We start from the raw sequence: 16273 nt of genomic DNA on the forward strand, positions 1-16273 counted from the left end.
TCTGAATTTCGAGATAAATGGATTAGGTTATTGATTCTCAGTTATTATGAACTTTTAATTTAGAGTCTAATAAAGGACGTGTGCATAAGCTTAAGTGTACATCAGTTGGCGAGGCAAGGATCATGGTATGAGCCATTAAAGGACGTCCAAGGAAAGCTAACAGGGGTTATTAGTGATCATATTTTTGGCCTACAAGCTGAGGTTGGTAGAACAGTTGCCTTGGATGGAGGCACTAATGCCATGGTTGACCTTATCCATCTATGAGATGTGCTGGTTTCTTTTAGTTTTAAGTTTCAAAATCATCACACAACCAAATGCTTCTGTGTAGCATAGTCGAGAGAAATGCATTGGGATAATAGAACTGACCCCTACAAAGAACCCTAAATTAATTTATGAACATGTCTTTTTGTATACTGACAGTGAAATTCAAGTAAAGAAAAAATGGAACTACTAACCCCTGTTACTAGTAGGGAAGGGGCTTCATATAACAAACCATACCCTGCTTGCTTGAATTCCATCGCCCTCAGAGATGGTGATTATAATTCTGATGCAATTGATGTAATCTATAAATCTGGATGCCAAGCAGTGGTAAAAATTTAGAAATGTTAATACTTCAAGTACACAAATCTGAATATGATACCTGATAAGTTGCAGTACAAATTACAACAGTACTTCCTCATCAACTTCTCAAGAATACGGTTCAAATCATACCGACCTGTTTTAAGCGATACCAAAGAAGAGACTCGTGGATGATCCAAAACGTTGTCTTTGGAGGTTTGATGCAAATAGAGCCAGTTTTCGGTCTTCATCACATCTAGCTTGCACCTAACTAAAAAACTTCTAATAGCATCACTGGATGTACCACGGAAAATCGATCTATTGGGGGCTGATCGAGAAATGTCGCTTCTGCTTGTAGTCTCTGTAGCTACTGCTTAATCGTAGCATAGATTGTTCATTATTCAAACTCCTCAAGAACCTCTTCTTGATTCGGCAATGGCTTTCTGATAGATTGAAATCCCATTTGAACAGTTCCACTAGTCAGCGTGGTCTGCACCGTCTGCCATACATTTAAAAAAACCAGAATTTTCATGAAAGACAGCAATTTCAAAAGAAACATGACATCAAATTTAATCACAAAAATCTGTTCACGACCCGCGTCTGCTAGGGGAAGGTTTCCACACCCTTATAAATGGTGATTGCTCTCCACCCCAACCAATGTGGGACATCACAAAGTAGATCTTGGTAAAAATATATAATTGTCACTAAACATGACAAGCAAGCATTAACTACCGCCCTAAATTATTTAGGCCTTGTGTAATAACTAATTGATTTTTTAAAATTGTGTTTATTTTCTCACCATTTCTCTATTATGATTTTCATTTACAATAACATTTAAATTTTCAGTCGAATTCCACAAAAACACGTTTATAAGAACTACGATCCCGATTGATTAAAAAACAAAAATAAGATTGTGAAAGCTACTTTTTTTTTTTTTTTCTTCAAAACATAGTAGAGCAGGATCGTAGTTCTTATAAACTTGTTTTGAGCAAAAACAAACCTTCTCAATTTCCTCTTGAAGAGCAGGATTTTCTTTCAAGTATTGCAGAGCTCTGTCTCTTCCCTGTCCCAACCTTTAGCAAACAAGGAAATAATGATCTTTTAGAGAAAAGCATAACAATATTGTTGCGCTTTAGTCAACAGAAAGCAGAGCTCAATGTTAATGGAACACCTAGAAGATAGGATAATCAGAACATAAGACAGCAAAAAGCGATTAATAACACCACAAACCTGTGGTCCCCATAACTGTACCACGAGCCCTTTTTCACTACAATGTCCATGATTTCAGCACAATCTAAAATGCAACCCTGTGGGGAGAAAAGAGTAGAATTTGAAGTTAGAACAGAATATTTTGCGCCTACAATTGAAAAATGCTTACTCCTACAATACTCACCAGTTTACTTACTCCCTCTCCAAAGATTATTTCGAATTCGGCTTGCTTGTATGGCCTCGACACCTATAGCAACCCGTTTTGGATAAAATATTCTATGTTTTATGGAAAAAGATTGGAAGCTCAAGGTGGCAATATAGAGCCTTTAAATTACAAGCGTGACTAATATTTCTGCCATATACCATAATACTAAGAAGATATCATAACAAAACATTTTATTAATTGATACGACAACTGAAAATAGTTCAAATGACTACAAGACATCATTCAAAGTGATGGGTAAACCAATTCATCAAAATGTTGTATTGTAACTTGACAAATATAATATAACCTCATGTGCTCCTAAAATAATGAATTTTATCGAACTTCTCATAGAAAATCACTTTGGTGGTTGGAGAAAAAGGATGTTTGGAAGCACCATTTGAGACTTGAAGAGTTCTTTTTATCTTGGAAATGTTTGTAGTAATTATTTTATTAATTTGTAAGAGTCCTTTGATATATGAATAATGGGTTGGTGAACAATCTATTTCTCTCTTGCAATTTTCCTTATAAGCCGCGTTGCAAACTTCCCTCTGAATTTAGTGTGCGTTGCACATTTTTTAGTGATAAAATTTCTAGTCTTTGTGTGTAAATATTAGGAATCAATATTTAGTCTTTATTCTTTCCTTATGTAGTAATGGGTCTTTCTCCAATATAAGAAGACCTAGGTGGCGCATATTTGAATAACATACCCCTAAATTTAAGAGGGTATTAGAGAGGAGATCCTTAGTTCAAATGTCCACTGTAATGATATTTTCTCCCAAATTAAGAACACAAGGGCACGGTTGCACAACCTATAAAATAGATTTTGTTTAAATAAGCTCGTTAAAATTCTGCAATCTTTCTACTCCACAGAATCCACAAAATAGCTCATCTCGGTTTTCTTTCTTCTAAGTTTCTATTTGTATTCAGAATAAAGCAACATCCTCCAAAATACTTCTCCATCTTAAATGATAACCACGCAAAAAAGCAAATAATCCTCAGTCCCAAACATTCCTAGTTGCTATGTATCATCTTCGTTAGCAAGAGAATCTTAAATCATGAAGATTAGACCCCATTTGAAAGCCACTTGGTTTGTGGTTTCTAAAAAGTAAACCTACAAATACTATTTCCATATATATGTTATTTGTTTTGCTATCTACTTTTTACCTATGTCTTAAAAAATCAAGTCAGGTTTTGAAAACTAAAAAAATAGTTATCAAAAACTTGTTTTTGTTTTTGGAATTTGGTTAAGAATTCAAATGTTTTCTTAAGAAAGATGAAACTAATTTCAATGATGAGAAAAACCAGCACAATTTTTAAAAACTAAAAAACAAAAGTCAAGTAGTTACCAAACGAGTCCACCAATTTCACTGCAGAACTAAGACAACATCACAATACCAACTTGAGGGTATTACCGAAAGCCATATATAATAAGAAAAATTATCTTTAAACCACAACAAAAAAATGCAGAGGAAGATTCGATAGAAGAAGCATCATTCCGATCAAATGCACCATATGGAAACTAACAAGTATCATTAGTTTATATTTGCAAATGAATATATTAGAAATTGTAAAAAATCAACGGAAAATGCTACGAATGAAAAGGCTCATAAGAATTGACGAGATGCTAAGCAAAAATTGATTACTTATAGTTTACCTTGCTCTTTTGCACTCTAACACGAACTCGAATCCCAATTTCTTCATCTCCTTTAGCCTTAAAAAGAAGGTAGCACACAGCATAAGGCTTGCCTCAATCGGATGTTATGACATTAATGCAAATTGTAATTGCTTCTGTACTTTCTAAATGAGAGTTCAATTTGTCTTTAAAAGAAAAGGAAAAACTATTAATTGGTTCAGATAAAGCAAATAACAGAGAGCATTCTTACAGACTTGAGCTTCCCAGTCTGACGTATTTCAAGTCGAAGTGAGGCAAAGAACTTTAGCGCAATTCCTCCGCTTGTCACTTCTGGGTTCCCATAATACACACCAATCTAATAAAATTATGAACAGCAATATCATTATGCTTTCAAATATTACATATGAGGATATTGATACAGTACTAACAATAAGGTTAAGAGTAGAATTCTCACACAGGATGCAAATACATGATAAATTCAGTTAACCTGGCTTGGCCAAACAAACTGACTCTGATATTTATTTTGTTTATTTAATTCTGAGAAGAAACACAACTTTCCATAGATCATTGTAAAATTACAAATATATATATAATCCTTTTTTTAAAAAATAAATCCCTGAAGGAAAAATAAAAAATAAACCTTAAACCTAAAGAAAGCCCCCATGAAAATTGACCCTGACCCATTACCATGCACAAAATTTACCCAACTTTGAAGATAGAATTATTAAACCTAATTGAAGAATGAAATAACCTTATATCGTATTTGATTCAAAAAGATGAGAGTGCAACCAGCTTTTGAGGCATTTCCAGACATTTTACGAAGAGCTTGACTCATAAGCCGTGCTTGCAGACCCATTTGCTGCATGCCAATCTCACCCTACAAAGCAAGGATAGGAAATGTAAGATTAGCAATCTTACAAGAAAGCTTTAGAAACTCAAGAAGGTCATAAAAATTACTTCAATTTCTGCTCTTGGCGTTAGAGCAGAAACAGAATCCACACAAATGAGATCTACAGCACCAGATCTACACATGCGATCTGCAACTGATATAAGAATATCCATCCATTAGTACACATTTGTCACAAGCATACCATAGCCAAAAGGCACGAGAACTATTTCATTCAAGAAAATCGTGAAGCAAACTAGGAAATATTACTCTCAAGTGCCATCTCTCCATGATCAGGTTGGCAGACAATCAAATTTTCTACATCCACTCCTACAGCTTTAGAATATGTTGGATCAAAGGCATGCTCTGCATCCACAAGCATCGCATTTCCACCTAGTTTCTGCATGTCACAACTGAATAGGTACTAATTCTCATAACAGACAAAACTAGCATGTTCCTAGTGCCTCCTAGCATCTCAGCAAATAAAAAAAAAATAGCAGTGAGAAGTAACAATATATGTATATATATATATATAAAAACACACGCATGTACCTGTACTTCTGCAATTGCATGCAATGCTAAAGTGGTCTTTCCACTACTTTCTGGTCCAAATATCTGGAAAAAGAATGATGAAATGTATTAATTATTTTGTGACTCTAACTTGTTTGGCTAAACACGTGAAGGGGAGATAAATTATTTTGTTCATAGTTTCCGCATAGCTATTATTTTTCTCCCTACAAGGCTCAACAAAATTATGGTATGTAGTATTGTAGTGAGCTAGAGATTACGCTCATTACAAAGCAAATTGACAATTTCCATCTAACTAAAATAGCCCACAAATTTGGTATGCCAATTTCCTCAACTTGAAAATTTTCCTTTACCTTTATACCCCAACCTCCAAGTACAAGTAAACATACCTCAACAATTCTGCCTTTAGGAAGGCCACCACCTAAGGCGCAGTCTAAAGTCAAACAACCACTTGGGAAAGTTTCCCTGTAAGGACAGAAGATAACAGAAATTTAAACCTGACAAGAAAATCTAACATTAAACTTGCCACTTATGATGCTTCAAGAAATGAAAATTTTCCCAACGTAATTTTGCTAAAAAAATTTCGAACCAGCCAATTGCGGTAGTAAATCTACAAAACTTAAACGAACCATTAAAATCCTGTTGACCAGTTGAAAATTTTCAACTTTTACGGTCTTCTCGGGAAAAATAAAATAAACAAAAAGGACATACACTAACGCTCCTCCAGCACTTCCGAGTCGTGTAACACTTCCTTTCCCAAATGAGCTATTTATATCATTCATTGCTGCTTCCAATGCCTTTTTCTAGGACGACACAAACGTTACAATATCTGAGAAACTAATAACTCATAAGTAGATAAGTGCTGGAAAAGCAACATAATCACAGTAAACAAATATAGTCAAATATTAGATTCGCAGATGGTTTTTTCTCCCCCTGCGCCCAAGTGTGTCGTAATGACGTTGCCTTCCTTTCTATTTATCACCATTTAACAACTGACAACCCTAACAAAACAGGATTCCAACTTGATACTCGAACTCGATTGAAAAAAACTTGATACACGAATGAAAACAAACCACGAAAAGTGAAATAAAAAGCATTGCAAACATTTCAGACCAAAAATTAGAAAAACAAAGTAGTACAAGCTGCAGATGGCAAATTCAGAGAAAAATGAATCGCATGAGTACCCTGTCGACGGAGCGAGGATCAAAGTCGCCGGAGAGAGCTCCATTAACATTAAAATCGAACTCGCAACGAAGCTTTCCAACTCGCTTGCCTGTATTGGACAGTGAAAAGGGCGAAAAATGGCGGCGGCGAGAAGGTGCAGCGCATGGCGGGAACAGTGTCCGGCATGGGAGAGTCTTGCAAGCCATTGGATTCGAAATGAAATCCATAGACAAAGGTAAGCGAAGCGTAACTGAGAAGCAGTGAGAAAAGAGTGCAGAGAGGCGCGCAAGGGTTTATTTATAGAACATTTTTCCCTTTGACCGAGTCAAATACGTCACTACGCGGAACCATTATTATTATTATTATTATTATTATTATTATTATTATTTTCCTTTTCTTAATTCATTAAAATAAAAAGTAAATCGAGCGTTAAATTATTTACCTTTGCAAAAGAAAAAATGACGTGGATTTCACATTCCTGTGTTTATATGATCCAATAGGACGAAAGAGAGAGTAAATAGAAAGGAAAAAAAACGAGACCTTTTGATTTAAATTAGGTTAAATTACTCTTAAAGAATGAGAAATAGAATTGGAATTGAAGGTATATTCTCATTCATATTCATAAGCTTTAAACAGAATACACACCGGTTACCTACAAATAATAAAAATATAAACTAATTAAATATTGAGAATAAAATAAAATATATTATAAATCAAATCATATAGAAAGAATATTAAGATACATATTCCATAAATAATATATTCTCTAAATATTATATTCTCTGAATATTTTAGGAAATTCACCCTGTATTTTAGAAATAAAGATACTCATATATTTTAGGGAAGTAATTGAGGTGCTTTTAGAAATAAAAGATACGATATATTTTAGGAATAAATTATTTAGTCTATCCTATAAATATTTTCCACTCTCGTATTTTCATCCCAAGCGGTCACTGGTATCAAAGAGTGTGAATGTTTTACACAGACTGGTATCCGAACGAGGTTGGTGGTGTATGTTGTTTGATCTCTTGAAATTCATAGTATGTTATGTGGTTGCTGCTCTGTCTAATCTTCTACGTCAAAGACGATTTCTTGAGATTATTAGTGAGTGAGCTTCTTTGTGTTGTGAGTAGTCAGTGACTTTATCAGTTTTGTGTTAAAAAGACTTGTTATCATTGAGCTATTGCCAGCATGATGGGTGATTTTCAAATCGTTGGACGAATTAAGAAACTCAATAGCAACAACTACAACACGTGGGCATCATGCATGATGTCCTATTTACAAGGACAAGATCTTTGGGAGATCGTTAGTGGGAGTGAAACTATGCCGCCAGAGGAGGATTCTAATGGCGCATTGCGCAAATGGAGAATCAAAGCAGGCAAAGTAATGTTTATCTTGAAGACCACAGTCGAAGAAGAGATGTTAGAGCACATTTGGAATGACAAGACACCAAAAGAAGCATGGGACACATTCGTAACACTCTTCTCAAAGAATAACAATACAAGACTACAATATTTGGAGAACGAGATGTTATCAGTCTCACAACGTGACATGACAATTACTCAATACTTCCATAGAGTCAAGTCGATCTGTCGTGAGATTACTGAATTAGATTCGAAGTCTGTCATTGGAGAAGCTCAAATGAAAAGGATAATTATCCACGGACTACGACCAGAATATAAAAGTTTCGTTACTAATGTACAAGAATGGTCTACTCAACCATCACTGGTAGAATTAGAAAATTTGCTAGTCAACCAAGAAGTCATGCGCAAATCAGAGGCATCACATTAAAGGAGGAAGAAGAAGCACTGAACACGTGAAAGTCGGAGCAACAATAAATCGTCTACCAAACGTGGATACAAAAATGGTGACAAAGGAAGGAGTCAACAAGGAAATGCACAACCTAAAAGAGTTTAGAAGAACGATAATAAGAGTTCTCAAGAGAAGAAATTTGAAGGTATTTGCTATAATTGCGAGAAGAAGGGTCACATGTTCAAAGACGGTTAATCCAATAAAAAGTATGTCGAGAGGTGCACTACCATTTCATGAGAAAGCCCTGAAAGAAGAAATCGAGAGTATATATATATATATATATATACATACATACATACAACTTCCAAGTTTCAAGCAGTACAAATTTTTGGTATAATTATGAAAAGAAAAAATCAAACATTGAGTTCATGAGCACTCAAATGATCAGTTTTCCTGTTACAATTCATCAAAACCATGAATTAGGCTTTAAAAAGTTCCCCACATATGCAATAAAATTTACACTTGGGAAAAAAAAAAAAAAAAAACCTTTAAACTATACATCAATCTTATGTTTCTCCATTTTCCTCCTGGGTCATCTGTTCCATAAGCTGGCTATGTCATCTCCAACCTCAGATAAGAAGCTATCAGAGCTGCCTTCTCCCATGCTGGGTTGCCCAGTGAATGAATTGCCATTTGTTTCCATCTTAGTAATGTTATTTAAAACAACTTTGAGAACTTTTGAGTCACAGCCAAACGGGTCTATATTTGAAGAACAAGTGCTTGAATTTGGCATTCCTCCAAACACGGTGGCAAAGTTCTTGATGTTCTTGGCTGGGTTTGGCTCCATTTGAATGAGGTTTGAGAGAGGTGGGGTGGTTTGATTTTGAGAGAAAATGGAGAAGCAGGGCACTTGCTCATACTCATTTAAATGGCTGCTTGGATTTTGATCAAAACTGATGTAAGAATCCATTGAACCCGGGAGAGATGACGAGGCAGCGACGTCGTTGTAGCAGCTGCTACTTCCCGTGCTCGGTTGAGCGGTAACTTCCTTGTGTTTGAAGAACAGTCTGCACAGAACCCAGTCCTCCTGTGCACACAAACACAACAAGCCACAACAGTGAAAAAACAACAAATGCAGACCTTATCTGTTTGATTCAAAGTCTCAGAGAAGTTGCTATCATCTATTTAATTAAGTAAACTAATCGGCGCTTCGACGTAACGCAATCCATTATTATGAACAAGAAAATCTTTCTTCATCAGCTATCAACATTATTATAAATTTTTGAAGAAAGTCATCCCATGGCAAATAAGACAAAGTTGACTTTGGTGAGGGAGATTTATAAAGAAAGACTTCAGTTCAAGACAAACAAGCCAACTAATATGGTAATCCTCTAAATACAAGTTGCACCCACATGTTATTTTAAGCATGTCTAAGTCAAGCCAGTATAGGCTTTGAAAAAAGGGCAGAGAAAATTTACTCTCATAATCTCCCTCAATTGAACTGATATTAATATTTTTCTGACTAAAATGACACATTGTAGGGAGAAAATTCAAGCCTAAATTAGAGAGTTTCAACCCCAAATCTCAAATCAACAATAGAAATTTCTAGCTAAACAAAGGTAATATATTCAACAAAACATAACAACGAGGTGAATCCACGTCAATTGACAAAAAGAACACAGAAAAAGCTCAACAAATTCAGACATTTTTTACGAGGAGGGCATGAAAGAACAGGGGAGTGACATAATTCATTTAAATTAACAACAAAATTTCTAGCTAAACCATCGCTATTAAGTGATTAACCAAGCTCACACATTCATCAAAACATAACAATTAGTTGACTTCACATCAGTATACATAATAATAACACACAAAAAAAAAAAAAAAAAGCTAAAAGATTCACACAGGCATTTTTACAAACACTTGGAAGGCAAGGCAGAAAAGGGCAGAGATGAATCTGAATCCAATCAACAAAAGAACTTCTAGCTAGACCATCGCTAATAAGTTGATTAAGGCAATATTCACAAAAATAAAGGAATAAAGAGACAGCATTGATTCATACCTTTGGAGATGAGTCTTTGAGAGGAGAAAGGGGGCCTTCAAGACGAAATTCATGCATGACCCACTCAGTTTTTCGGCCTTTAGGGGCCCTTCCTTGGTAGAAAACAAGGGTTTTCCTCATGCCAACGAGTTGATTGGCCTTGTGAAAGATGGGCCTATCCTTGCCAGTGGCCTTCCAATACCCTGAGGCTGTGGCGCGGTTTGTTCTAAGCCCAGTCGCGTACTTCCGGTCCCGCTGGCTGAAGAAGTACCACTCCTTTCCCCCCACGCACGCCTCTCCTATACAAAATTTATAAAAATACATAATTAAAAATTTAGGTTAAATTATTTATTAAAATTTTCAATTCCATTATCAATATTTAAGCTTAGTTTTAATTTAATTATTAAATCTTAATTTTTTTATTTATACGATTGTGAGTTAGTGTGTTCGATGATCGTATTAAACTTCAAATATACATAAATAAAACACAAAAAAAAATTATCGAGTTTTTAAACGGAAGAAAATAATATATGAATAATAACGAGAATTAATCGAATTAAAAATTTTTGAACCAAGAACTAAATTTTTATTTCACCAAATATTTATATTATAAAATCAAATATTATAAAGACTAATTATTAACCCAAAATTATTATTATTATTATTGTATTTTTGTATTTTTATGAGAAAATATTTTGAAAATTATAGTGAATTGATAGGAAAATTTTAAATTATTTAAAAATAATTGAAAATCATTCAAATTATTTAATTCAAATTTTACAATTTAATAAATAGATTTATGAAAGGGCAATAAATTAAATTTTATTCAATTTGGCATTTTCTTTTCATTTTTTTTTGGCTTAAATAATAATGCATTTAAAAGTCTTGAAATAACTAAAAAAACACAATTAAGTCAAATGAAAAATACATCTAATTAAATACAATATTATAGTAAATTAAAATATATATTTAAAAAAATCTAGTTGATATTATATAAAAAAAAAAAATCATCCAAAAGTCAAATTAATACAACAAACCATTCATATTTAAAATGGTAATTAATTTCTTAATGATCTGTTTTGTTCAGATTAATCATTATACTTCAGAGATATGATACTTAGCACAGACAGAAACTTTAGCGGATGAGTCATCACGGATCAACCATATCCAAATTATATGTATAGTTCAAGCGTCGTTATCGATCACCATGCAAAGAATTATTGAAAATTAAAAAAATTCACATTCAATAACCATCAAAGGTTAAAAAAAAATAATAAATAAAAAAGGGCATATGCATGCATGAAAGTGACAACCCTAATGGGATTTGGTAAGGATACAAAATTTAATTATTGGGGAAAAGAAAAAAAAAATTATGTATTTTTCTAAATTATAAATAATTAATGAAATATAATTTAAAATTTATTTATTTGAGGGCTGCTATTGGGTGGGAACAAAGAACAACTTGATGATATTTTGGGTTTTTTTTTTTTTGTTAATAAACTGCCAAAATGTCTATTTCAACTGCATTTACTTTTGAATTTGGATTTTTTTTAATTATTCAATTATATTATCCATATTTATTTATATAAATATAATTAAATTACCATTTTGACCTATTTATAACAGTTTTTCCTTTAAAAAAAATGCAACATACTGAACATCACTTGAAAAAAAGAAATGGGTAAAAAAAAAAAACCATAAATTTACAGCATGGTAACTTTTTTTAACTTTTCAATAAATTCCTATTTTTGAAGTTACCTCAAACCAAATCTCGTTCTATTTTCGTTGATTCTGTTAAAAACCGAGCTTTTAGGTTTCGAAATTTTAAAATCTTTTATTTGTACAGATCAGAATCTCAAAAACCAAACGAACCCATATAAATTCAAACAAATAGAACTCAGTTTACTTCGGGTCAAAATCCCGTTTTATTTTGATCGACCTCTTTAAATCTGAGTTTTTAGGTTTCGAAATTGCAAAATCCTTTTAAACCACACTTTTTTATTTTCACAAATCAAGATCTAAAAACCCGACCCAACCCATAAAAATTCAACTTTTCAAAACACACAAGCACGTTAAAATTAAAAGCAAAACTTAATTACCTCAAATAAGATCTTTAAACTCGAGCTTTTAAGATTCAAAATCTAAGAAACCTTTCAAACCACGCACTTTTTAACTTCAAACTTGACCCATATAAATTCGAACTTTTCAGAACCCTCAAGCGTTCAAGTTCATATAATAAACACGAGCCTCACAAATTCCAACTCACTAGAATCATATACAAACTAAACTACCTCAAATCAAACCCTGTTTTACTTTTATCGACTCTAAGTTATGTCAAATCAAATTTCGCTTTATTTTTATCGAGAGACAGGTATCTCAAATCTAGAAAACCAAACCCGAGGCATATAAATTAAACATTTGAAATTGATATAAACACAAAGAACATGAATAAATAAAAGGTTACTAAAGAAGGAAAAAAGAAATAGAAAAACTTACTTGGAATATCCCAAGGCTCACACTTGTTGAGGTCAACTTCAATGAAGAGAGAAGAAGAAGAATGAGGAACAGACCCAATTTTGTTGATCAGATAATCACACACCAATTCTTCGTCTCTTGGATGGAACCTGAAACCAGGAGGAAGCTTGGATTCCACCATGCTTATGTTCTTCTTCTCCATTTCTTCTCTCTCTAAAAACCCAGTTCTCTTCTGCAAACTCTAAGAAGAAGAAGAGGAGGAGAGAGAAGGGGAATTTGAAGAAATAAAGTTTATATGATCAAAAGCTTAATTTTCTCTTAACTATCCTTTTATATATATATTATATGGAGGATATTAATTTATTTCTTGTGGAGAGGGAGATGGGCTTTGAATGTCATCAACTGATTGGTCAAACCATCTCAGGGCACATTTCAAGAAAAAACATCCAATTATATGGCGTAATATCTTATTATTTTAATTTTTACTTAATTAATTCTCTGAATAAAAGTATTTTATACTCTTTTTAATGGGTTAGAGATGAATTAATTCTATAAAAAATTCAAATTTAAGAAGGATAAGTTTAAGTTTAGTTTGATAATTACTTGATTTTCCTCTTGGAAAAGTATTTTAATTTCTAGTTAAATTTCAAAAAAAAATATATATATATTTCAAAACTTAATTTAGTTTTTTTAAAAATATATAAAAGTAGATAAGAAAACATAGAAACGTGGTATTTATCAACTAAAAATCAAATTGTTATCAAATGGAGATTTTAGAGACCAAAGCCTATTCACGCACATCCCCACATGTTCCGCAAAAAAAAGTATACAAGTGATGTCCCACATTAGTTGGGGAGGAAAACAAACCACATTTTATAAAGGTGTGGGAACCTTCCCCTAGCATACGCGTTTTAAGGAACCTTCCCCTAGCATACGCGTTTTAAAGCCGTGAGGGGAAGTCCGAAAAGGAAAGCCCAAAGAGGACAATATCTGCTGGTGGTGGATCTAAGCCGTTACATCTCTTAGCTCAACTTGTACACTACAACCATTAATGTCCTTAAAAGTTGGTCTCTCTTTTCTCAATTTGACCACGCGGTCAAACTCCCATAAAATCTAGCTCCTCTCTTTTGTTTCTTTTTTATTTTTTGAGTCTATTCCAGAAGAGAAATTGTTTTAGGTGGAGGGATCTTTAGAAAAGATTCAGAAGTAAATAGATACAAATGTGAAAGTGAAAGTTTATAGATTAAATTTGTATTTTAATATTTTTTAATTAATTAAAAGAAATAATATGAGAAAGAGAATTTGGTTTGGTTTGAAGAATTATGGAAGGGTCTGTTTGGAATTTAATGGTGTCAATATTAATAAAATTTTGGATTATGCAAGAGTTGGGCACCTGAATCTAACCAATCTTCATATTTAACTTGTGCAATATTCTAACCTAAATATCTGGCTGCTAAAATCTTCATGCCTCCCCTTATATTTTTAATCCCTTAATTTAAGGACAAAATTAAATTCAATAAATGGTTGAACTCTAATTTGGCTTCTAATTGTATCAATTATTTTTGTAGTAAAATTATTAACTATAATAATATATTAACTTAAACCTATTTTTGTTAATGGATATTTTTTTTATATTTATTTAATATATGGGGATTAGTGGAGAGAAAATTTTCTACATTAGCTAAAGAGGAATAGAGATTAAATTTCCCGTCCCCAACTCCATATGCAAAAAATTCCCACCTTAATTTTCACAAAAAAAAAAAAAAAAAACAATTTTAGGGAATAAGAATTGAAATATTAGTATCTACATATTCACCGTCCTCCCTCCATCAACCATAACTACGTCCTCTTGGGAAAAAAAAATCTAAAAGGACTCTCACCTAGTTTGGCTGATTAACCTCTAAAAAAACTTATTAACTTATGGTCAACCATCCATATACATTCTTCATACAGAACCACTCAATATTGGTGCGTATTTAACACAAACATGAAAACGCATAAGCAACTTATTTGTACATGCAAACATGAAAACATATGAACAATACAGGTAATAAATACAACATATACCAACATATATGTATATGTGTATGTATAAACATGCACATCACCCATCTATGTATAGAATGCCTACCTAGATATGTACAAACAATAATCCTATCAATAACTCATATAGATTAGACTATATAACTTCTAACATCTCTATGTGCATAAGAATATATACGATACAATAACTCAACATTATCTTGTTCTCGTCATCTTCCTTGAGAATAGTCTTTTCTTATGAATTTCTTTTCATTCGTATTTTCTCTTTAAATAAGTCTAATTAAATTATATAAAAAGTCAAGAATTTAAATTAAGAAAAATAAGTCGGATGAGTCGTCATTTTCAAAACTATTGACAATTAAAAAAAATCTTTAAAAAAATGGAGTTTTAGAATTGAAGAATGGGAATTGTGATCTAAAATCTAAAATTATAGTCCTAGAATGCAAAGAAAATGAATGCAACGATGTTCAATTAATCAAATCTCGAGTTTGTCCAAAGAATCATAGGTGTTGATGAGCATAGCTTAGTTGAATGTACATACCTTTAAAAGGTGATTCATGCATGGAAGTTCAGTGGCCAACGAAGAAGACAAGAGTTGTAGGAGACAGATGCTCATCATTCAAAAAGAGTAAGCTGCAATGACCAAGAATTAAACACACTAATTAAAAATATATAAACAGAACTATTATTATATTAAAATTATAAAATAAAGACAACCCATGGGCAAACAACTTTTTAATGTAAAAAGAAAAAAAAAAAAAAAAAAAAAACTAGTTGAAAAGTGGTATAATTCAACCAATAAGCTACTAATAGCCTTTTAAAATTTTCAACTAATTAAGTGACGGACGACTCTGTCAATAATTAGACGTTTAAATGTTTTACCCACGTTAAAGAAAAAAAGAAAAAAAGAAAAAAAACCTTCAACCCTTATCTAAACTCCATCAACATCATCCTAGGCCTTCGCAATCCCAATCCCATGCTTAATAATTTTGATCAAGACAGAGAGACATCATCATCCCATTCCATTATCCAAATGAATTAAAACCTTTCAACACATAATTCCTTTGTAGATATACTCAAACTTTCCCAAAAGCTAAAGGATTCCACACAAACAAACTAAAACAAAGCCTTTTGACAAGTTCATGTGTAGTTAGTTTAACACCAGCCATTTTAAACTGTACCATCTTTGTTTTCTACTCAGACAAGAGATGACGACGTACCTTTCTATTGATAGCAACTCCCCTTCTAATTCTTTCATCCGCTGGTCTCTGAAATTGTCCTCCAGCCTCATCCTTAATGGAAAGAACGACAAAATAGTATTCAAAATAGAGATATGTATCCCACACACTGAGGAACTGCCATCTGTTTAACTAAAGAAGCCGTACCGTACCGAAATTGCAGTTTGATTTGTCAACTCATATAGCCAGTTTGAGCTTCTAAACAACATCTTCAGGTCAATATAAAGGTCGATTGTCGACTTGAGCATAGTTCAGTTGGTTAAGATATATAATCTTAGATGCAGATTTTCAGCTCCACCTGATGTATCGGATTAAGATGATATTTCTTCCTGCTTTTGAGATTCTTCAAAAGTTTAGAGAGATTACAATTTTGCCACTGGGTTAAGCAGGAAGAAATTATTGTAAACTATTTGACCTTTTTACAGAAGATACATAAAAGGCTTCTTTCTGATTGGTCTTCTTATCCAATCTCTCATTGTCTTAATTCAAAAAAAAAAAAAAAAAAAAAAAAAAAAAAAAAAAAAAAAAAAAAAAAAAAAAA

General features: G+C 32.7%; 2 protein-coding genes across 5 annotated transcripts in view; both read right to left on the minus strand.

Moving 5' to 3' along the window:
• Window positions 1-369: 369 nt before the first annotated feature.
• On the minus strand, window positions 370-6453 carry LOC111446383 (DNA repair protein recA homolog 1, chloroplastic). 2 transcript variants are annotated; one of them, XR_002711054.1, is made up of 14 exons: window positions 6204-6453; window positions 5731-5822; window positions 5409-5484; window positions 5044-5106; window positions 4762-4891; window positions 4563-4648; window positions 4357-4482; window positions 3856-3960; window positions 3627-3683; window positions 1952-2014; window positions 1789-1865; window positions 1559-1631; window positions 716-1057; window positions 370-571 (listed from the first exon to the last, which is right to left on the minus strand). XR_002711054.1 is itself a non-coding variant. In XM_023085183.1 (13 exons), exons 1-13 carry the CDS (start codon window positions 6408-6410, stop codon window positions 956-958), a joined length of 1257 nt encoding a protein of 418 aa, XP_022940951.1. In that variant the 5' UTR covers window positions 6411-6453; the 3' UTR covers window positions 573-955. The 2 variants fall into 2 exon arrangements, 1 of the variants encoding a protein (XP_022940951.1); XM_023085183.1 differs by lacking the exon at window positions 370-571 and having other exon boundaries at window positions 573-1057.
• Window positions 6454-8367: 1914 nt separating this feature from the next.
• The window catches only part of LOC111446385 (NAC domain-containing protein 21/22-like), an 8913-nt gene continuing 1007 nt past the window's right edge, over window positions 8368-16273 (minus strand). Inside the window, exons 2-7 of one of the 3 annotated variants that reach the window (XM_023085185.1) lie at window positions 15880-16061; window positions 15715-15786; window positions 15036-15127; window positions 12473-12692; window positions 9998-10275; window positions 8368-9022 (exon numbers count right to left, since the gene is read on the minus strand). In XM_023085185.1, the coding sequence (XP_022940953.1) occupies window positions 8528-9022; window positions 9998-10275; window positions 12473-12692; window positions 15036-15113 (1071 nt within the window). In that variant the 5' untranslated portion in view covers window positions 15114-15127; window positions 15715-15786; window positions 15880-16061 and the 3' untranslated portion in view covers window positions 8368-8527. Of the gene's footprint in view, window positions 9023-9997; window positions 10276-12472; window positions 12693-15035; window positions 15128-15714; window positions 15787-15879; window positions 16096-16273 lie in introns of those variants that run through there. The other 2 variants (XM_023085184.1, XM_023085186.1) reach the window with 2 other exon arrangements.

This window comes from Cucurbita moschata, unplaced genomic scaffold, assembly GCF_002738365.1.
Source record: "Cucurbita moschata cultivar Rifu unplaced genomic scaffold, Cmos_1.0 Cmo_Scf00008, whole genome shotgun sequence".
Taxonomy (NCBI): Eukaryota; Viridiplantae; Streptophyta; class Magnoliopsida; order Cucurbitales; family Cucurbitaceae; genus Cucurbita; species Cucurbita moschata.

Bases quoted from the DNA above. Each gene is read 5' to 3' on its own strand.
- LOC111446383 (XM_023085183.1), bottom strand. From the start codon at position 6,410: ATGGATTTCATTTCGAATCCAATGGCTTGCAAGACTCTCCCATGCCGG. The intron at 3,684-3,855 runs GTAAGAATGCTC...CTTCTTTTTAAG, and splicing joins AGACTGGGAAGCTCAAGTCT to GCTAAAGGAGATGAAGAAAT. The intron at 1,058-1,558 runs GTTTGTTTTTGC...AATGTATGGCAG, and splicing joins TTCAAGAGGAAATTGAGAAG to ACGGTGCAGACCACGCTGAC.